Genomic DNA, 23,636 nt, shown 5'->3' with positions numbered 1-23,636 from the left:
TTATCAGATGAACAATTAAGAGTTGCCATAGGCCATCGACTTGGATGTAACATTGTTCAACCACATACATGCATCAAATGTAAAACATTAGTTGACTCCAAAGGGAGACATGGTCTAAATTGTATATAGTCAAGGCAGGCATGCAAGGCATTCAGCAATTAATTTAGCTATTAGCCGTTCTCTTACCAGGGCCCGAATACCAAACATCCTGGAGCCTACAAATTTATCGTTAGATGATGGCTTAAGACCTGATGGCTTAACTTCCGTGCCTTGGTCTTTAGGGAAATCCTTAATTTGGGACTTCACATGCGCATCTTCTTTCCCCAAAAATTTAAATTCTAATCCGGTTGATATAGCCGAGAAAAAAAAAACAATAAAATATTCCAAATTCACAAATTATATTTTTACACCGATTGTTATCTCTTCCCTTGGACATATGCCAAGTGGAACTTTAAAGTTTTTAAAAAATATAGGGGATAAGATAAGAGCCCTTACATCAGAACCTAAAGAATTTTATTTCTTAAAACAAAACCTACAAATCATAATTTTAAAATATAATTACGCATGTTTTTTGGGAACTTGTAGTCCCACCACGGTTTTTATATAATATTTTTATTTTATTTTATTTTTGATAACTATATATTGAATAAAAAGATAGCACAAAAAAAAAAAAAATTTAAGAATAAGATAGGTAAAATTGTTCATTGTATACTGTGAGCATGTATTAGAAATATCAAATTAAAAATGTGATGGAAATCATATTGAATAAAATTTAAAATAGAGGTGCTAAGATTTTTGAATTTTAAATATGTATAAATTGGTCTGAAATTTTTTTTGCAGACAGCCAGAACTGATCAAAAAAAAATGTGTTGAAGGGTAATTATTTACTTTGTGTGTATGGTATTAAATATACTTTATTAATAAATTTTATATAAATATTAAAATTTAAAAGTAAAAGAGATAAAATTGTTCAATGTATACTGTGAGCATGTATTAGAAATATCAAAATTTAAAAATGTGATGGAAATCATATTGAATAAAATTTAAAATAGAGGTGCTAAGATTTTTGAATTTTAAATATGGGTTATAGATTGGTCTGAAATTTTTTTGCAGACAGCCAGAACTGATCAAAAAACCATGTGTTGAAGGGTAATTATTTAGTTGGTGTGTATGGTATTAAATATACTTTATTAATAAATTTTATATATATATTAAAATTTAAGAGTAAAAGAGGTAAAATTGTTTCAATGTGTACTGTGAGCATGTATTGGAAATATCAAAATTTAAAATGGTTTGTTTAAAATTTAAATTAGGATGAACATATTTTCAGAATGGTACTTTAATATGTATTCATGAATTTCATATAAATACCAGGAGCTCACCAGTAGAATCATAGGTAAATCAGAAATTTACCCTTCATTTGATTATAATTTTGAAATTAGACAGATTTAATTCTTATAAGCCCCTTACATCAGACCTATTTTTCTGGATCAAATAAATTATTTGGGATTTCCTGGGCTTGGGAAATATTTTTCACCATTAATATGGACTTGGACCTAGCTTGAGAAACATTTTTCATAATTATTATAGTCTAAGATTCCTGTGAATTTTTTAATTTTAAATATGGACTAGAAATTGGCCTGAAAATTTCTTTTGAAGACATGGCAAGGCCTGATCAAAAACCAAGGCCCATGCAAATTTCATATTCTGATTGTATTTTTAAATGCATTGTGACTTTTTAAATATTTTATTTCAGTCCTCAACTATCAAAATTATTATGGTCTTTTGCGGGTTTAAGAAAACCAAGTGCGAGGACCTGGCTTGGGATTTTTTTAAATATTAGGCATAGGTGTAATATTTAACATAGAATATTTATATGGCCCTAAGGTAAAGTCTAATTTAAATATATTTTTATTCAAAAAAATAGTATTCACTCTTAGTCTTAATGGATTGGCCTTGGTTGGAGTGAGCTAGGTTAAAATAGACTAAAAAATAGATATGGTTTTTAGAGATTTACCTATCTCCAGGCTTGGAAAATTACTATCGGTTAGCCAGGTTTGATAAATTTTTTTTATAAAATTATTATGGGTTGGGCTGGGCTTGGAAAATATTTTTATAAATTATATTGGGCTGGGCTTGGGGAAAATTTTTCAAAATTATTATAAGCTTGGACGCTTGAGAATTTTTTTATTATTAATTATAGGTCAGACAATGGCCCAAAACAAATTTTTTTGCAGGCCTGGGCTTGACCTGATCAAAAAACCAAGGCGGCCCATGAAAATCTGAATTTTGATTGTATTTTTAAATTCATTATGATTATTTAAATATTTTATTTCAGTTCTCAACTACCAAAATTATTATGATCTTTCATTGGGCTTGGAAGAATTTTCATAATTAATATGGCTTTGTACTTTGCCTGGAAATTTTTTTTAATATTAAATATTAGGTATAAGTAATCAGTAATATTTAACAAATAATATTGGTATTATCAAGTAAATGCTTTAAATTTATTATTACTCAAACCATAGAACTTAGTTTTAATGGATTATACCTGGCCTGAAGGGATGAGGGGGTAAGAAGAATAAAAATTGGATATTATATTCAAATAACAGGTAACATGCATAAAAGTAAGAAGAAAATTTTCATTTCCCGTCATTTTTGACGGGATATTTACTAGTATATATATAATATATATATCCAGATACGTCTAGATAAATGGATTACGCGAAAATTTCGTATTTTATTATTATCTCTTAAAATTAAGCTCTGAAAGGACGTTTTAGTTTATTTATTTTTTACATTTGATTAATTTTTTTTTAATTAAAACTGCTAATAATCTTTCTTTCTTTCTTTCTTTCTTTCTTTCTTTCTTTCTTTCTTTCTCTTTCTTTCTTTCTTTCTTTCTTTATTGAAAATGAAATTGATCTAAGGATGTGTGAAATAAATATTTATTTGATTTTAGACTGAATGTTATATGTTATAAAGATGATAATAGTAATTACATTTTTTTTTCTTTTCTTTAAAAAAAAAAGTAATAATAGCAACAGATAGATATACACACTAAAAAAATAATTATTTACAGAGTTTCAGCTTAAATTTTATAAAAAAAAACGAAAATTTGATTTTTTTGTAATTACATTTTAAAAAAAAAACAAACAAATAACGATATATTATATTTACAAATTATTATATTAAAAAATGTTAGTATCTTTCTTCGCTCATCCCTTGAGCAAGATGGGTTGATTCATTTTATGGTGCTCGAATTTTTTGTCCTTCATGTGCATTATGAAGGGAAGCAAAAATTGGATCGGATCCATAGTTGACTTAATCCTGGATTTGTACATCTTCTTGGTAACCAGTCCGAATAAAGCGTCGTTAGCGTATTCATCCCCGGCCGAATTTACTTGGTCTTCATTATCGCGATCGAGTTTTTGTCCTAATTCGTCCAATTTTCTGTCTTTGGATTTAAGCCTCATTTCGTTCGCCTTTATTTGCAGGGCTATCGGTAAATGTTGGCCTTTGTAGGCCTCGACGAGTTGCGCGGGATTAGAAGGGTACTTCTCCGCTGCGGAGTATCTGGGAGGTAAGTTGTACGAATTGTAGGCCGACGGGTAAGAGCCTATGGTTCGCATTTGATTTCCGGGCTGAGCACCTCCCGCCATAGATCCGATCCCATACATAGATAAAGATGGCATGGACGGATTATTGGAAGATATTTGGGGGTCGTTTTGAATCATCCTATCAGCGCCGCCCTGGTATGGATCGTAATGAGGGTTGAAATATGGATTATTCGAATCAGAACCTATTGTATTTCAATAAAATTGGTTTAAAAAAAGGATGGGTAGGTGGTTTGTCTCACCACAAAAACGTTTAATTAACAATTTTTTCAAAATAAGCTTTCTTTTATTTGGATTTATGATGTATATGTTAGCATCATCAATGTGTTTTTTTCCCCGGAACGTGTCATTTTTACAACTTTAAAATCATTTTTTGAGCTCATTTGTTTTAAATTTAAAAAAATCTAATTTTACCGGAAATATGTTCCATCATGGAATACCTATTTTATGAACTGTAGACAATATTTGATGTTACCCTTTGAGTCATTCATAATTTATATAGAAAAAAAATATATGAAAAATTTAATATAAATTTTTATTAAGTTTAAAAGTTCATGGAAAAATTATATGAAATCCATAGGGTAGTCATTTCAAACATTTCTAAAATAACACATTGCCGGGAAAATTCACATTGACGCTAACACATATATATTAATAATATGTTTTCTAATCGTACCTTAAAGTCTCGTTAATATTCGATAGATATGTCTTAAGTTTTTATTCATTATTTAAAACTTCCATTTCAATCCCCTATTATTAAAAATTGGACTCAAAAAATAATAAATATATTTTACAAAAAAAAAAGAAGAATGTTAATATTTTCTCATTTAAAATTGGAATGTCTAATTATTTAGTACCCTCGTTTGGCTATCCTATTACTAGTGTTGTTAAAAACTCAATATTTCATCCAGAAAAATATTAAGCAAGCCTGAAGATTTTTCTCATAGAAGCAACAAAGGTCTAGACTTATATTATCGAAATCTCGAGGCCTAGGCAATATTTTTGTAGCTAAAATATTGAGTTAGCCGTTTTTAAAAATCGGCTCAAAACGAGCCGTTTAACAACACTACCTATTACATTTAAATTTATCATTAAGTAAAAAAATTTTTTATTAAATGTTAGACGATTTTGCGCTGAGATTCATGATGAGCTGCCATATAAAATATATCTAACTCTAATCAACAATTTTTTAAAAAAAAATGTTTCTAAGCTGCAGCAAAAAAAACAAACTATAAATACAACTACAACTATTTGAAAAAATATTTTCGCTTTTCGAAATATTATAAAAATCTAGTCTATATCTCCGCTAAGTCATAACCTACGGGTTAGGTGCCATGTCACCCGATTAATGGATAGGTATATGTTTCTTAGGAAAAGTAATGCTTTTAGAAAAATAAGATAATTATGGGGGGCTAAACATTTTTATATTTCAGTGCATTAAAATATTTGAGGCATCGTTGAATAATGGAATTGTATAAATTAAATGATATCTTTGGATCATATGATAAAAAAATTTTGATTTTTTTAAAATTTACCATCTAATTCGGAATTGCCATTCAACATATTTTGAGAATCGGGAGATTCTAAATCGATCTTAGTTTCTGAAACTCTTATAAGGGGCTCTTCATTCTTTGTGGAATAAATTTAAATATATAAATAAAATAAATGTAAAATTTATTGAGGGATAGATATGCGTATAGAGTCGCAAAATATACGGCTAAAATGCCATATATTAATTTATGATATCATCATCAGACTTTAAAATGGATAATGTATTTATTTTTTCTTACAGCTTACGCATGTGCTCTACTTAAGGTAAGTAGAAGATACTGGGAAAAATCCTCAATTTCTGAGAATTGATGGGGGAGGGATGGGCTTGATAATTTTGTATAAAAAAAATTATTAGAGCAATTTTTTTTCTCCGGGGAATTATCTTCCCTGATTCCTATCTGAAGTTTTCAAAAATATTTAAAATTTAACTTTAAGATAGAACACTCCAATTCTCAGCTGCGATTTATTCTAATATATTTCAAAAAAAATAGTATCATAAATTAAACAATTAATAACACCCCCCCCCCCCCTCCCTTCCTCCTTAGAGATAAAAACTCCAGCGGAAAAGATATCCGGATAATAAAAGCCACACCCTCTCAGAAAAATATTTTTATTTTTAAAAAAAATAAGAGATATAATTATATTGGTCGGTGCTTAGCAAATTAGGTTGCTATTTAGAATATTATCATATGTTGACTTAGCAGTATTTATCGTTAACCGTTTTTTATTATATTATTTTCAGGAGCTCACCCCCCCCCCCCCCACTATTTATAATGATTAGAAACTAGCAATGATTATAAGGATGATATATAGCAGGGTCTTCTAACACGGGGAGTGGGTATAAAGCAGTTGTGTTTTTAATTTTTTGGAGGTAGGGGGGGGGGGGGTGTATCACAACTGGGTACCCCAATACAGTATCCATCTTATTTTTGAATTATTTTATATTTTAGTAAACATATAATAGATTTATACAGCAAATAAAACCCCTGGCTACTCCTTTAAGTAGATCTCTCTGATATTGAAACTGCGATTTATGCAATATATTACCTGATAATTGCTGAAATAGCTGGGTTTGATTCCTATGAAATTTCCATTCACCCCGCTATAGTCCCCTCCATTTGTATTGAGTCCTGTATCAATATTCTTGTTTCCGGTGCCCGTTTTCCCCGATAAATTCGAAAATAGGGCTGAAATCCATTCTGGTTGCAAATTTAAATTCATCTGTTCGCTTTCATATCCGGAAATCCCATCAACCATGGCTGCTTGGTCTCCAGGCACGAAAATAGAACCTTCATCGTTCAGTTTTCCCCTTCTATGGAGTTCGTCCTTAGATTTGAGCATTGAGGCCATATCGGCGGCGAATTGATAAGCCGTTTGATCGAAATTTTTCTGTGGATCAGACTTTATGGCTTTTTTATTTTTGAGTTAAAAAAAAACATCCTACAATATTTAAATATTGAAATTATTTTGATTAAGAAACTTTGAACTACCCTTTATTTTTGATTTACTCTGGAAATTTACAGAGTTAATGTACTCTATACATGCAAAAAATACGATTCTGTCTAAACCAGGCCTTCCAAAATTTAAAATTGAGTGTTCATATATTATATGAGTTTTTATTATCTGCTAAACTATGAAGCATAGTCCAGCCTATACTCCTATGGCTACTATGTTTTGTATTTGTGTAAAATTACTGATATATTATTTATATAGCGAAGTAGAATTAAGAATTGGGTTTAGACAAAAATTTAATATCAATGTGTAGCACCATCCTTAATCTTTAAAATAAAATGTGAGAATTTTAAATCCAAATGAGTTTATATGAAAGTTGGTTTAGAAGAGAGTAGAAGAGAGTAGAAGAGAAGAAGAAGAGAAGAGAAGAGAAGAGAAGAGAAGAGAAGAGAAGAGAAGAGAAGAGAAGAGAAGAGAGAGAGAAGAGAGAGAGAAGAGAAGAGAAGAGAAGATAAGATAAGATAAGATAAGATAAGATAAGTGGGAAATACTTTTCAGTATGTGTAGACTGGTGTACTTAACCCAATGACATTTAATAATACCCAGACCGACGATGCATTCATTTAAAGTGTGCATCAATGAAAAGAGCTGGGAGGCCATTTTGGTTTCCCATATGATTGTTAAAATTTTTAAACGAGTGGCTAATTTATTCCTATATCTGACGCAAACCATGTTCGAGATAATTGGGAAGCAAGTTATCAATTTAATGGTAGTTTTTAACATGAGAATAATTACTATACAGGTTACAAGAATGGCGGGTCCAGCTGATTTGCATTCAGTGATGCTTTCAAATGCATTATATCGTCAATCTAGATATTATTATGTGTCATTGACCCATCCTAAGAAACTCAGGTAATTTTGCCTTGAATATATAAATTTTTTTAAAAAAATACACAAATGGGAGAAACTTATAGGATAGATAACTCTACATCTGCTTGGACTGCGTTTTAAATATAATCAGATCTTTCAAACTCAAAAATAGCACTCTTTTCGAGAAAATCTGATGACGTATAACTTTCTATTCAAATAAAACCACTTCAATAGAACCATTAATTGACATAAATGCGTTGACACATTAAAAAGAAGGCTACAGGTTCGTTTGTAAGTGGAATTTGGGCATCTTTGTTCCTATACCATAACCCCCCCCCCCCCCTAATTTAAATTGTCCTTGTTACTATAATTACTTTCCCATATATCATCAAAATATTTGTTACCAGCTGATTGGCCCCCAAATAAGCCCGTCATCATTACGGGATTAGAAGCGGATTGAGCTCCATTTTCAACTTGCGATGCCATTTTATTTTTCCTGTCTCTTCTATCGCTGTGAGCTAGGTTTCGTCTGACTACCCGCTCCTTCTGCGAAACATTCGAATCTGTGCTTAGGAAATAATTTAGACCATAGTAAAAAAAAAGGAAGAATGTGAGTGACGTTGCATTTATATTGAACGCGTTATTATTCGGGCGTCGCGTTATTTGATGCAGCTTTGCTGATTCTAATTTAAGATAAGACTAAAATAGAGATAATTTTTTTTTATAATCGGCAACATATGTTTTTCATATTTAGCGTTATCGTCATACCAATTTAATGGATTTATTTACATAATAACGCTACGTTAAATAACACAACCGTTGAAGATAACGCGATTATTTTAGAGATGAGCACTGAAAGTTTTTACCTAAAAATACGATTAACTTCATACATCAATCGACCTTTTTATCAGGACAAGTGTTGTTAAACGACTCATTTTGAGCCGATATATAAGAACGCTTAACTCAATATTTCATCCAGAAAAATACTACGCAAGCCTGAAGATTTTGCTCATAGAAGGAACAATGGTATAGACATTTATCATTAAAATCTAGAGGCTTAGGCAATATTTTTCTGGCTAAAATATTGAGTTAGCCCTGTTTAACAACACTAATTAGGACACTAATTGTTTAAATAATTCAATATATCAAATCAGTTTTTTTTTGCTATAATTTAGATATTAGATTATATTAATATCCATCCATGAATAATTAATTGATAGTAAGTGAAAGTAATACCTAATATTATTAATTGTTTAATTTATAGATTTATACCAACTTTTCTAAAAAACGTTCAAATTTTTCCTTATAAGTCTGAATTCGGGTTCAGGAATTTTAAACTCTATTTAGAGAAAATTTAGCACCGGAGTTTGATGGGTTGTCCATCAATCGATCTCGGTTTATTCTATTCGAATTTCTGAACACGAAAAAAAAGAAAATGATATTATTGTTTTACATTCATTATTTTTTCCCTTTATTTCCTCTTCGTCATCGTAATACAATCCTTCCATCAATGGCATACCTCGGGTTCTACTCGAAAATCTTGCTAGATTTCCCAATCTTCCACTCCTCATTAAACCATCTCTAAATGACGAATCTTTGTTACCGGGCACCATAAAATTTCCTATTCCTAAATATATAACATTTTTTAAACATACATAAGAATTTATAATAAGGCTCCTATTTAAACGCTTTCAAAAATATGAAAGTAAATACTCAAGCAAAAAAATGTATATGTAAAGGTTCAGATTAAAAAATATTTGACTTACCTGAATGTACAAAAAAAAACTTAATCCAAGAGGAAAAAAATAATTGCTAAGATTTAAAAAATTGGCAATTCACATTAAAAAAATACAAGATATATGAAACACTCAGAAATAGTTACTTAACTGAATTAATTTTAAAACCTAATGTTTAAAATGATGTCATAAACCCCCCTCCCCTTACCATTTTTAGTTGTATTTTTTTAAAAAATATTGATATTTGATATTCGTGTAATCATTAAATTAAAAATTTTAACGGTTATTATTTGAAAATGAAAATTTTCTAAATTATAAAAACTAATCTTGATTTCCAAAATGGATAATTTTACTTTTAGAAATATGCTATAGTAAATTTTTGTAAAATATAAAAAAATGAAGGTTTATATGTTGGTTACAATTTTACAATCATTTTAAAAAAAATGATCACCTGAATTCTTGCCGTTATCGCCGATAACCGACCTCTGCCTAAAAAACCTATTTGAAAGTGGATTAAAATCGGCCATGTTAGATCTAAAATGTTAAAATTAATTTTAATTTTAATTTTAATTTTTTTTTTAACATTTGAAATATAGTTAGTATTGAAGAATTGAAATTTATTATAAAATATCTTTCCTTTATTAAATTGTCGAACTCGAAATACTGATAATCTATGCTTTGGAGGGGTAAAAATCGTATCCTATAAAGAGTAGTGTCGTTAAAAGGTCCGATTCAGGTCGATTTGACCTATTCAGATATTAGCCGAAATAATATTTTGTAAAGCCAAGTGATTTCTCTCATAGATGGGCAAATTAGGTTTGAACATCTGTTAGCCTAATCTCGAAGATTTCAATAATAGTACTTTGGAAATCGGACTTTTTAACAACAACTACTAAAAAAGCATTTCTATAAGGCGATATTCATTTAAATTCGATTTTTTATAAAAAAAATTTGACATATAAACATATAGTCTAAATGTGTTAAACATTTTAAAGGAACGAAATAATATTAATCCAAGTATAAAAAAAATTAAAAAAATGGTAGTCATGATTAGATTAAATAATTTTCCTTATACTAAACCAAGCCCACAAATGATTAAATTTCATATATTTATTTATTTATAATGAATACAACGAGTAATAATTTAATTAAACCTATTTCAAAACAAAACTTATTTTTTTCGGGAAAGTAAAAAAATATAACCTTGTTCCAGATATATGAGCAGTAGGTTCTAACGCGCTCTGGGGGAAATTAGGGCTAGTACAGATGGGACAGCCATTACTACCCTGGCAACATTTTTGCATCCCCGGGCAAGAGAAATCATGGATGCAAGATCCGGCGCAGCTAGGAATGGGTATAGTTATGGCTACCACGGCTATCAAAGGATTTGCAGTAGAAGAATTGAATAATGGGATGGTATAGTTTACGGTGGAAGTGAATTGATCCTGAATTATGACACTGGGGCAGGTACCCGGCTTCATGGCTTTTTAAAGATGGATGATTGTGTGTATAAGATAGGTATAATAAAAAGAAAAAGAAGCCTTCAATAGCTAAATTAATTTTTTTATTATATTAAAAAATAATCTTTCTCTAATACAATTTGTAACTCAAACCGAACTGTCTCTTTGTTTAATTTTAAAAAATTTTCCAACAAATTTATGAATTCTACATATTTTTAAAACATAACTAAAGAATCCTCCAAACAAATCATTCTACTCCATACATTTCCTTATTTGTGAGACAGTTATAATTCCTTAAAGTGTTATCATTGAATTTCGAAGGAAGCGATACTAATTAATTTTAAACAATCTGTTAAGATACTATTTATATAATTCGATAAGTTTATTGGTAAATATTTAAAATGATAAAGTGACGTGATTTTTATTATTTTTATTATTACGGCATTTGGACTTCTGATCTGGTTTAGATTTTAGTCTAAATACAGGAAATGGCAATGGGCTAGATTTATATGAAGGATATCAAGGTTGGATTTATATTTTTTATTATTATTCAATGCAAGATTATTGGTTATGCACAGAGAGTATATTTTTGTCAGATAAATAATTTTGTTATGTAAATTTAGATGAAAACGCGAGATAATTGTAGAGATGATTTAATATTTTAACGGTTAACACTTGTTTAGTTATACACTCCTTTTATATTTTTTTACAATTTTCATAATTTTTATTTTATTTATATTATTTACCTTACGGATACTAATTATGATTATTTGAATGAATAAAGATTATTGACAGGATTATATTATTAATTAGGAATCTTTATTATTTATATATACATTCATTTTTCTCCATTACAAGGGTTACTCCAATACATCCGATTATAAAAAACTTGCTCCATTACCTTCTATCAATATAACAAAATATGAAGGTGGGAGGGGGGGGAGTAGATCCAGAGGCATCCAATGGGCGCACATCTGCCTGCGATTAAAATAAAAGCGGGAACGTGGCTGCCCCGCAATTCACGAAAGCGAGACATGACCGTCATAAAGGACATTACGCTTTGTGAGGAACTGGTGACAGTGTATGGATCGTTAGGTAGAAAACCTTCGAGAATGAACAGGAAGAATGAGGAGAAGGGGTTGAAACATTTAACAGAAGAAGAGGTTGACAAACATGTGACTAGATGAAAAGGTAAAAGTGCAAAAATGATTGGCATGACATATATGGTAATGTACAAGTATTTTTTAGCATGGATGATAAACGTCGGGGTCACATTTCTTCTTGCAGAGAAGTTTATTGGGATGTGAAAATAAATATTAATCGTATATTAGCTATCAAAGTGACAATTGTCAAGTGAATATTTAACACAATTTCGGCAAATGTAGAGCAGTAAAGACAAAAATGTATTTTTTGTACATATATATAAATTAATAGAAGTGACATCAGGACTGCCTTTAGAGAAGGCCATTGATGACCTTTAGATGGTGACCAAAATTTGTAAGGCAGAGCGAATATTGAGGGTAAAATCTAGTGACGCCACTGACCTGCGGTAGCCCTTGCCAGCCGCTATTTATAATAAAATTAATAAAAGTCACGTGCCATTTTTTTTTAGTTTTTTTACCAATTTATTTTTTTTCGCAATAACCGTTAATAAAAATGGAAATCAAAATTACTCAAAATTGTTTATTTTTAATTCGCTAATCACCTTAAGGAATTTGTTCTTTTAAATATTAAAGTAATATATAGAAAATAAGTGATAATAAAATATAAATAAATAATCTTATTGCTTAGTTATATCAGCTATTTTAAACATCAAATTTAGTATTAATTTCATTTTAAATGCAATAACTGATAATTCTTAAGTTTTACGTCTAAAAAATATTAATATTAAATTACCATTGCAACACATATTGACGACTCCGAAATTTAGGGCTATAGGTATACACCTGAAATTGGGTGGACAGTCATTGGACGAGGTGTTAGTCCTACAAACTCCACGTGATAAGGCTAAAGTTTGATCTGGACATAAGTCCTCTAATCATTTTTTCAAAAAAAAATTTAAATTGTGTTAGAAACTATTGCTCTCTTATTTAAAATTAAACCAACAGTCGGGATTAAACGTTTTATACGTTTGCTGACTCAAAGTTGTTGACTATTACAGATCTTATCCTTTAAAACTCAATAAATGCTAAGGTTAGTTCTTGTTTATTATATCATAATTTAATATTTTCGTCTTCTCATATTCAAATAATCATAATTTTTATACCTATAGCATCTATATATATATTTTCTTTCTTACAGTTCTACCTATGTGCAATTTTTAAAAAACAAATAAATAAATGTATGTTATATTTCCTTTGATATCTTATATTATTATTTAACCTGCTGACTGAACATCATATAGAAATATAAAAAAAACCATCAGATAATTTCATTAAACCTCTTAAACAACACTTTCCGAATTCGTCCAAGCCTCTCCGCATATCGCATTCGTAATTGATGGGACACATGCCTTCACTGGGCCCGCAAATGATATTCAATAAAGGCTCGCCTCTCTTGCACAGATGTCCTAAATCTTGATCTATATTTTAAAAAAAATTTATTTTGTATATATTTTTTCTATTATTAAAATAAAAGGAAATGAAATGAAATGAAATGAAATAAAAAGAAATGAAAAGAAAGAAAGATAAAGGAGGATAGAAAAAAAAAGAGAATGAATGAATAACCTACCTATGCCGGGTGTGAGTCTAGGTGGAAAATTATCGTTTATCCTTATACGCGGAGGGTATCTCCTAGGTTGCCTTACGGAAGATGTTTCCTTCTTCATATTCATAGTTACTTGCTTTTTGGATCTGGAAGTAGTCCATTTTTTGGATCTGGAAGTAGTCCATTTTTTGGACTGAGTCGTCGTTTGCTTCTTAGTGGGTTGAGTTATTGGTTGTTTATTATTTCCGACATTTCCACCGTATCCACCACCTCCTTTTTTTTTATTCATTAAATGCATTTTTGTTGTTGTTAAAATTACACAGTCTTTCCCCCTGTGGTTTTGAAACCTAAGAAGTTTTAAGGCGTTTTTTAAAATAAAAATCGCTCTATGTGGAGTTGTTAAACGGTTATAGATTCGAGCCGATTTTTCAAAAATGGCATGCTCAATATTTTAGCCAGAAAACTATTGTCTGAACTGCAAAAATTTTGCTAAATAGATGTCCAAATCTTTGTGCCATCTGTGAGCAAAATCTTCACTGGATAAAATATTTGATTTGGCCATTTTTTTTAAAACCCTAAATTCAACGAGATCGATAAATAGTCAAAAAAAATAGGATTTTAATTAACAAATGAAAAGGGGGTAATAAAACTCATAAAATTAATGGATAAAAATAGGAATTACTAAAGTCGAATAAAAATTAAAGTGATTATATTTAATTTGGTCAAATAAATATAAAAAAATTGTATTAGTTTAATGAATTACTACTGCTACAAATGAGTATAATATTCGGGAACTCTAGTGCATTAAACTAATAAAGCATATCATTCTCCATTTATGATAAGCTGTATTAGTTTAATAAATTACTACTGCTACAAATGAGTATAATATTCGGGAACGCTAGTGTTTACCGTACTACTAATAGTTAGTAGCGTCACTAAAAAAGAGAAGAGGCTTCACAGGGGCTCAGGTCCCGTAAAAAAATTTGAAGAGTCCCCTGAAAATTTTGATTTTTTTTTATAAAAATTATGTAAGCTATAGAGAAAAGGTCTCAAAAATAAAAAGTTTTTTTTTGGAGCCCACCCATGAAATTAAAGGGCAGTGTCGCCGATGCTAAGAGTCGGATCCAACCTTGAATTTCCTAATGATTAAATCATAGGGAAAACTGGCCAACCTGGGTAAACCTGGAAATCGCGAATAAACGGAGAAGAAGAAGATTAGTAGTAGCTTTCAAATTAGTACATGCTCCGTTGAAATTTGTATTGAAAGAAATATAATAATTATAGGATAATAATGATAAATTAACCTCCTCCGTATCCTTGATTAAATCCTCCACTATATCCACCACTCCCACCGTTGTATCCTCCTCCTACCGAGCTTCCGAATCCGCCATATCCACCTCCGCCACCGGTGAAAAATGGTATCTGGTCATTATTCGCCGATATTAGACCTCCAGAATTATCCCCCATTGCGTAGGGTGAACCCGGTCCAGGGCCGACCATGCCGGGGTATTCCCATTGAAAACTTTGTTGTGGGGCATTTACCACTCGTCTTCCCACTTGATTTTGATGACGCATTATGTTAGGATTAGAGTTAGGATTTATGAGAAAATGGCGATGACCTAAGGAACTGTACTTGCGTCTGTTTCTATTTCTATCACCGATTAGGCCAGAATGTCTTGGCTTGTCGAATTTAATATGACCCTGAGGGCTGCGCGGATCATTTGCTAATTGCTTCTTAGAGGCGTCTTTGCCACTTGTATTAGGGGGAGAACGTTGTCTGGCATTACCTTGTTTTATATATAATTTAAATACTATGTAAATTTTTCTGAATGATATAGTTAAGGATAATTCATATTTAAAAATAGAAGGTTTAAAATTGTATAATTCAATTTTTTTTAAAGAGTATTAGTATTTTATAGTGGAATTTCTGATAGTTTCTTTCCTTCTTTCCTTCCTTCTTTCTTTTTCTTTCTTTCTTTCTTTCTTTCTTTCTTTCTTTCTTTCTTTCTTTCTTTCTTTCTTTCTTTCTTTCTTTCTTTCTTTCTTTCTTTCTTTCTTTCTTTCTTTCTTTCTTTCTTTCTTTCTTTCTTTCTTTCTTTCTTTCTTTCTTTCTTTCTTTCTTTCTTTCTTTCTTTCTTTCTTTCTTTCTTTCTTTCTTTCTTTCTTTCTTTATCACATAAATATGAATATTTTAAATATAGATTACAAAACTATATAATACCAAATTTTAGTAAAACCAAAGGGGTATAGCTTATGATTGAAAATTAAATGAACGAACGTTTAAATGCATGTCTATTCAGAAAGATAGTGGATGATTATACATTGGATGCCTTAAATAGAAAGTATCAAAGCTCTTAAATCAAATGTATATGGTTATTCATCTTCAAGATACATCGCCCCAATAAACTAATTTAAGTTGGACACGATTTTCAAAAAAATATTTCCTGATGATCTTAAAATGTGTATAGATAGCTTATACTTTAACACGAGTTGTGAATGCTCATCTATTTCAATTTTTATAACACTGAAATGTATTAAGAGCGATTTAGGAATAGATTCTCCTTTAATAATACTATCTAAAGCAGAACCCCAGACCTTCTCATGTATGAAGGATCTGGTTATGTTACGGGTTCAGATGCAAAAAAATTAAAAGTTCTTGTTTGGTTAAGGTTTTTAACATAATTGTATGAAGTTTTTTTTTCAGGTTTTAAATATATTTATTTATAGATACATAAAAACATACAATATATATATATAATAGTTATTTAAAAACTCACCAAGGAAAAAAGTAAAAGTGTAAGTTATATTTATATATAAAACAAAACGGTCTTAAACCGGTTCAATAAAAAATTATAACGGTTCGTGCCGCTCCTCTTAGCGGATTTGGCATAAAGGTTCGGTTACGGTTTAGAAAATCATAAAAGCTCGTTCGTTCGGTTTGCCCCGATTTTCCGAATTCAAGTCACTATTGGTAACGAAGCTTTGATTGGGGTATTGAGAAAAAATAAATAAATAAAAGGTTACTTTTAAAAAATTTTAGTATTAAAATAAAAAGCTTATTATGATTTGAATTTATTTTCTATCTAGAGAATATTATCATAAATATGTTACTTGGATTTTGATGTTGTGGATGAGGAGAATTATTACCAGCATCTGTCGGGCCCTGATGTGTATCGATCGAACTTACTTTATCCTGGGTTCGAAGATGGGTTCCTGAATCTACGACAGGGGGATAACTTCTACGTGGCCTAAATGAAGAAGGAGAATCAACTATAGAACCTAAACTATCCGCGTTCACCTAATTTTTAAATTGATATAATACATAACATACATTTATTTTATTATTAAAAATATACAATTAAATATTTGATTTGTTTAAAGCTTTACTCTATTCTTGATACAATATCTCATATTTACTGAATTTTTATATAATTCCATTTTTTTTAAATTATTTTTTGAGATGATACACTTTTATTTATTAGATAGATAATATAATCAAAATACATTCAGACTCATATAATTTAATTAGGACACAAAAAAATTTTCCACTAGAATTTGTATTTTTAGAAATGCGAAAAAGATATATCTGTGATATGTGATTAAAATAAACATATAAATAACATTTTTATATGACTAAAATAATTATTAAATAATCAAAAATAAATATTATAAGTGTTGTCAAACGGCTCGTTTTAAGCCGATTTTTATAAACGGCTAACTCAATATTTTAACCAGAAAAATATAGCCCTTAGCCTCGAAATTTCGATAATATATGACTACACCTTATGTTCCTTCAATGAACAAAATCTTCAGGCTTGCATTATATTTTTATGGATGAAATATTGAGATAGCCGTTTTTAGAAATCTACTAAAAACGAGCCGTTCAACACTAAATATCAAATAAAATTATTAAACATTTTATAACCATTTGCACTGTAAAAAACTTTATATTTTATTGTAAAAGTGTGAAATTGATTACGTATATTAGCAACTCCCTACACATGACCAGTATGAGGATTTGGCATTTGTACATGTTTTTTTTTACCTCCGGAAATACTTTTTTTTCTTTAAATAATAGAATAAAATTTATTTAATAATTTTTTTTTTACATGTTTTAGATTTCTTTATAAATAATTGCGTACAAAATCTAAAATAGTCCTCGTGGATTTCGAATTTGCAAGAAATGGGCACTAAAATAAAAGTCTCAAAATTTTATTTTAATAAATAAATATTTTTGGTATATAATTTTTGTAATTATAAATATAAAATAATTTGCAAAAAAAAGTCTTATTAGGGTGTTCAGGACTTTCAAAGGCTTAAAATTTTTTTTTTTTATTTATTCATTATGGATTATTCAAAATTATCACTTTTCTTATCATTTAAACCTTACCCAGCTAGTGTTGGTCAAACGGCTCGTTTTGATCCGGTTCTTCTTTAAAACGGCTAACTAAATATTTTAGGCAGAAAAAAAAATAGTGCCTAAGCCTCCAGAGTTTGCTAATAGATGTCTAGACCTCTGTGACCAATCTATAAGCAAAATATTCGATCTTCCGTAATATTTTTCTGAATTATATATTGAGTTTTGTCATTTAACAACACTTATCTTTCTCTATATTTATTAATTCAGATAACTAAAAAAGATATGTTTTTTTTATAAAAAAAAAACTAGATTCAGTTAGCATGATCACTATTTTTGTTTTGTTTTTTTCTTCCTTAATGTTATAATTAGCTTTGTAAATAAGATATAATTATATTTATTAGTGTTGTTAAAGGATTTGAGCCGATTTTTTGAAACAGCTAACTCAATATTTTATGTAGAATAATATTACGCAAGTCTGAAGATTTTGTTGATAGATAGCACAAGGGTCTCGACATCAATTAGCGAAATATCGAAGCTCAGGCAATTTTTATTTTTCTGGCTGAAATATTGAGTTAGCCGTTTAACAATACTAATATTTATATTGGTAACAAATTACGATATCCATTCACATATACTATTTAAATTTAATTATCTTATATGACATATTGTATAATTTCTAAATTCCTTTCGAAAATATTCAATTAGTAAATACCTTACTGCTTTTTTTATTCCCTTTCCTTCAAGAATATCCTGTTCTAGTAGGTAATTTATTTAAGTCTCGATTTTTCGCTGAGAAAATTTAATTAAAAGTAGCGATTTAGTGTGGACGACAAATAATTTCAATTTTTTTTTTAAAGTTAACAAAATATATAAAGTAAAGTAGTTTTAGGTTTTTAATTTAAAAAAAAAAGGTTAATAATGGAAAATATATAAATCACGTTTAAATTAGATCACATATATTATTTTTTTCTCACTTTATAAAATGGAAAAAAAAAGATAGAATGATATTAATATATGCTAAAATTATTGTTTATTAATTTGTCATACTGAGAATTACCATGGCACTTTAAAAACAAATCTATTTTGATTTTAAAGTTTTTTGGAAATTAATGGCTTATAAACTTTGCCAAAATTTTTTTCTTAATATTTTATATCCTTACTTATACAATTTTACGAAAGAGTTTAACAACTAAAAAAGAACCATTTTTTTATATATTGGAGCAATTGATTTTTTTTTTATATATATAAAGGAATTTAGCAAATATTTTACGAAATAAAAATTTGGATTATCATCAGAGAAGTATATTTGTTAAGCACTCGTTTTGAGCCGATTTTTAAAAAGGGCTAACTCAGTATTTTAGGACCAGAAAGATATTGCCTCCTAAGCCTCTAGATTTCGATAATATATGTCTAGACCCCTGTTCCTTCTATGAGCAGAATCTTCAAACTTGCATAATATTTTTCTAGATAAAATATTGAGTTAGCCGTAACCGTTTAACGACAATGGCCTAGACTAACAAGCAACTCTGGTAAATAAGACGATACTGAGAAATGACTTTAAGGTCACTTTATAATACGCCCGTAGCTTTAGTCTGTCCATTCATATCTTTAATTGTGTTTTCGGTTAAATGATGGAGATAAAGAAATTTTTATTTTAAAACGAATTTAAAAATATGCTAAATTAAGCATTCGACTTTTTATTTTTTTAAAAATTCATATGATGCTATTCTAGTGTTTAAAACTTTAAACCATGCTATACAGTAAGAAGAAAAAAATTATCTGAATCCTTTTAATATTAAAACTCTAACAAATTCAAAAGAAGCTTAATACGTTAGCTGCCCTTTAATGGTTTTTTTTTTATTTAAAACATGTCTTGTCTTATCTTTTTTTCCCCCACATTCAGAATAGTGTTGTTAAAATGCCTAACTTTAGTCAACTATAAAACAGTGTAACTATGTATTTATCCAAAAATATTTAAATCAATCTTCAAGTTGAGACTTCAACTTAGAAGCTTAATTCAATTTTTTTAGGCTATAAGTTTGACTGAGCCACAATAGAGATAGTCAAAGTTAGGTAATTTAATAACACTAATTGAGAATACTTTTACATCGTCTTAGGATTTCATATTTTGTAAATAAATTATAATAGTTTATGTTTTATTTAATATATTTTATGTGAGTAAAGAATCTGAAAATCTTAATTTTACAACTTCAGCCAGCCTTTTGGACATGTCTAAATTTAAATACTTGTCAAAACAAATTAAATATATTACGATTTAACCTTATGCCTTCTCCTTCTTCTTTATAACTGCATAAATTATAAATTTTATATATATTACACTATCTTTTAAAGATAATTTTATTTTTTATTATACTTTATACTTTATAACGTATATATTAATATCTCTTCAATAATCTATCTTCTTAAATTAAATGGATCCTATAATATTTTGTATTCTATGAATTTCAAAATCATTATGAATTTTTAGGGGGGAGAGATTGGAAGTCATTAACATTTTTAATGATATATTTATTTCTTTTTGTCAAACGGATTTTAACATAAATAATTAATATCTTTTTGCTTATTTCCATTTTATAATAAAAACTAAATATTTATATTTTATTTTATTCAATTTCTTAATGTTATTGATTTGTAAAATATGTATATCATTCGTGTCATCGTCAATAATAAAATTAAAATTTTTATAAAATTGATTAGTACAAATGTTTTATAAAGGTGTCATAAATATGATTAAAAATTACGAAATACATAGTTTAAATTTAATGTGAATATTGAAAACTTGTAAAATGAATTAATATATTTTTTTTAATAGTTGGATTTTTCACAATATTAAATTATTTTATTTTATTTTTTACTTTACAATTGCTTTTTTAAAAAAAATAGTTAATTAAGACATAATATTCGAGTTCAAAAGTTGATTCTTATATATATTAATATCATCGTTAAAAAAATATTAGATTTTAATTATAATTTATAAATAGAAAGAAAGAAAGAAAGAAAGAAAGAAAGAAAGAAAGAAAGAAAGAAAGAAAGAAAGAAAGAAAGAAAGAAAGAAAGAAAGAAAGAAAGAAAATAACTTTCATATATTGTTGCTAAAAAAATATTCTTTACTCGGACATTAAAAAATTTAAACAACTAAATAAACCTTTCTAAAATGAATCATGCTAAATTTTGAAAAGTAAAATTATGTTTAACTCAAATTTCTGGAAGTTTAAATAGGGGGGTTTCCAATTCCAATTATAAATTTTAAGAGTAGATGGTTCTAATTCCTCCTATACACCAATACAATTCTTATATTAAGCACTGAAGAATATCGACCGAGATATGCAGATCACGTGCTTCATATCAATCCAAGGTACCATAAGATAAAGGCATCCTCTTGTGTTTTCTTAATAACCTTTAAGCCCAACTTTGAAACATTTTTGTCAAAAATAAATTGTTTAAATCTTTAAAATATATCTTTTGTTGATCTAAGGAATAAATCTAAACATTATTTTTAATATGGATTCTATATTATCTTACATAAGGCCGTAGCTACGAGGAAAGAGTGGGGGGCACCCCCCTCCCCCAAAAAAATAAAATTTTTTGGCCCCCAGGAAAAATCTTTGGCCCCCAAAAATAGGCCCCCATAAATTTTTCGGCTCCCCTAAAAAAAAAATTTGTAATATATTATTTATTATTTTTTAAAATAAATTTTAAATATTTATTCAAAAAACACATCTAGTTTGTAAATTCTATCCGGTTCTATTTTTATTCAAAAATAAATCATCATTCATTCGTATTTTATCACTTTCACGCGAGTTTGTGCATGACATTATATAGGCGCTTAATCGCGTTTAAATTGTACTTATTTCGATGATATTTATTTTATTTATTATGATTCTATCACTAATATAACCAGTTATTTAAAACAGCGGGTGAATATTTCAGAATTATGAAGAAAATACTGAGAAAACAACAATTTTGGTAAGCCAACAAATTAACCGTAATCTTTACTATCTTAAATCAATATTGATGCTATTTCTTAGCATACAGGATCTTAGGGATGTATGATGAAAACATAATTTATTCTTCTAGACTATTTATAGCAATGTTTTCATGCACCATTCAAAAAGATCCTGAGTTAAATAAAATTATGAAATTTATACCCAAAAATGCCTAATATACATCACCCCAGATTCAAAACGAAGTGATATCTATTATGGCAGAATATAACAAGAGATGCCTTTTATTAGTCTTAAAGCTGATGAGACAAAAGATGCACATTATTCCTTATTTTTCTGGAGAATTCCAAGAAAATTTAATAAGAATTATTAAAACAGTCGAAAGCATTACTAATTGCATTTTATAGCAAATTAATGAGTTAAATATTAATTCAGCTAATATAATAAGCCAGGCATATGATGGGGTAAACGTTATGTCTGGCCGAAATGAAAGAATGGAAACCCTACTTTAAAAAAAAATTAATAAAATGTTCCTTATATACATTGTTATAACCACATGTTGCATTTGTGGCTCAAAATTGGTATATTAATATTGTTATCATTTCTAATTTTTTATTTATTTATACAATACGTTGTATAATTCTTTAGGTGCTTTAACATATCCTGTAAATATGCAGGCCATACTCTTAAAAGACTTTTAGACCAGAGGTGAACTGGTCATTTGAAAGCATCTCTCATTTATGAGAATTTTGAGGCTATTGGTGAAGTATTATTTTATTTTTCTAATAGAACTTTTAATTCGGATGTTTCCTCTAGTTGAAGCCTCTTATCTCAATGCGTTAACATAAATTATGTTATATTAGCCATTATAATTTATGAGATATAAAAACAATAGATCCACTAAATAAGTATCTACAGTCAGTAGGTACTAATCTGGCGGATGCTAAAAATTGTATTGATTCTACTATCAATATATTAAAAAATAAAAGAATCGATAATTCATTTGATTTGATTATAATTAAGGCTGAAAAACCTTTAGCAAGATTTAATTTCACTCCTCAGAAATCATAAGGGTACGTAAATCGTTTATAAATTTTCAAGATTTTTTAGTCGAGTCGAGACCAAATTTCAATTTGATTTGTGAAAAAGACTCCGATTGGAGTTCTTTAAAAAGAAATTATTATAAAATTATTGATTAACTTTGTGTTAATGGTTTTTTTAGATAGATTTACACAAGATGACTATAATCTTCTATCATGTTTTAATACATTGTCCCCCTTTGATCCTGATTCTTTTATATCGGATACAATTTCACAATTAAAATCATTATTAAACTTAAATATGGAAACCTTATATCATTAAATGAAAATAGTTAAAGGATTATTAGCTGCAGAAGTTAGTGAAACACATAATTTTGAAAATATCCTAAATATTATGTATAAAAATAATCTCATCATGCATTTAAAGAATTGTATAAATGCTACTCAGCAGCCATCATCATTAGGGTACCAACGGTTTCTTGTGTGGTTTCTTTCTCTGCAATAAAGAGAGTTCTATCTAGACTAGAGAGTTGATGAAAGATCAACGTAAGAAAAATTTAGTATTGATGGCTTATGAAAAAAAAATAACACAAAATTTATCCTTTAATTCATTTATGTTAAATTTTAAAAATAAAAATCGTCATATTATATTATAGTATTATTTTGTATATTCATATTATAGTATTATATTGTATTCATATTACATTAATAAATTTTTAATAAAAATAGCAGAAAATTTCATAAAAGGTCATTCTGGAAAAGGCCAGAATGCTTAAATCCCTCATCTTTGCCCTAATGATTGATTTAAGTCAAGCCTTTGACTCCATAATTCAGCATAAGATATGGCCCTTGCTGGAAAACATTGGAATAGATAAGCAT

The 23,636-nt window shown here is 28.6% G+C and overlaps 1 protein-coding gene across 1 annotated transcript; it reads right to left on the bottom strand.

The window, feature by feature from the left end:
* Nucleotides 1-3,218: 3,218 nt before the first annotated feature.
* Nucleotides 3,219-17,436, bottom strand: LOC135924001 (uncharacterized). The gene is made up of 13 exons (XM_065459044.1): nucleotides 17,372-17,436; nucleotides 16,504-16,690; nucleotides 14,697-15,179; nucleotides 13,417-13,665; nucleotides 13,127-13,267; nucleotides 12,583-12,720; nucleotides 10,430-10,709; nucleotides 9,678-9,760; nucleotides 8,944-9,117; nucleotides 7,895-8,053; nucleotides 6,216-6,577; nucleotides 5,153-5,246; nucleotides 3,219-3,802 (listed from the first exon to the last, which is right to left on the bottom strand). The coding sequence occupies exons 1-13, from the start codon at nucleotides 17,423-17,425 to the stop codon at nucleotides 3,219-3,221; spliced, it is 2,988 nt and encodes a 995-aa protein (XP_065315116.1). The 5' UTR covers nucleotides 17,426-17,436.
* Between the last annotated feature and the right edge of the window lie 6,200 nt (nucleotides 17,437-23,636).

This window comes from Gordionus sp. m RMFG-2023, chromosome 2 (genome assembly GCF_954871325.1).
Source record: "Gordionus sp. m RMFG-2023 chromosome 2, tfGorSpeb1-WG-v2, whole genome shotgun sequence".
Lineage (NCBI taxonomy): Eukaryota > Metazoa > Nematomorpha > Gordioida > Chordodea > Parachordodidae > Gordionus > Gordionus sp. m RMFG-2023.
This window is presented reverse-complemented; position numbering and strand designations above follow the sequence as displayed.

Bases quoted from the DNA above. Each gene is read 5' to 3' on its own strand.
- LOC135924001 (XM_065459044.1), bottom strand. From the start codon at position 17,425: ATGTACAAATGCCAAATCCTCATACTGGTCATGTGTAGGGAGTTGCTA. The intron at 13,268-13,416 runs GTAGGTTATTCA...TTTAAAATATAG, and splicing joins TAGACTCACACCCGGCATAG to ATCAAGATTTAGGACATCTG. The intron at 3,803-5,152 runs GTAAATTTTAAA...GAAATACAATAG, and splicing joins TGGCAATTCCGAATTAGATG to GTTCTGATTCGAATAATCCA.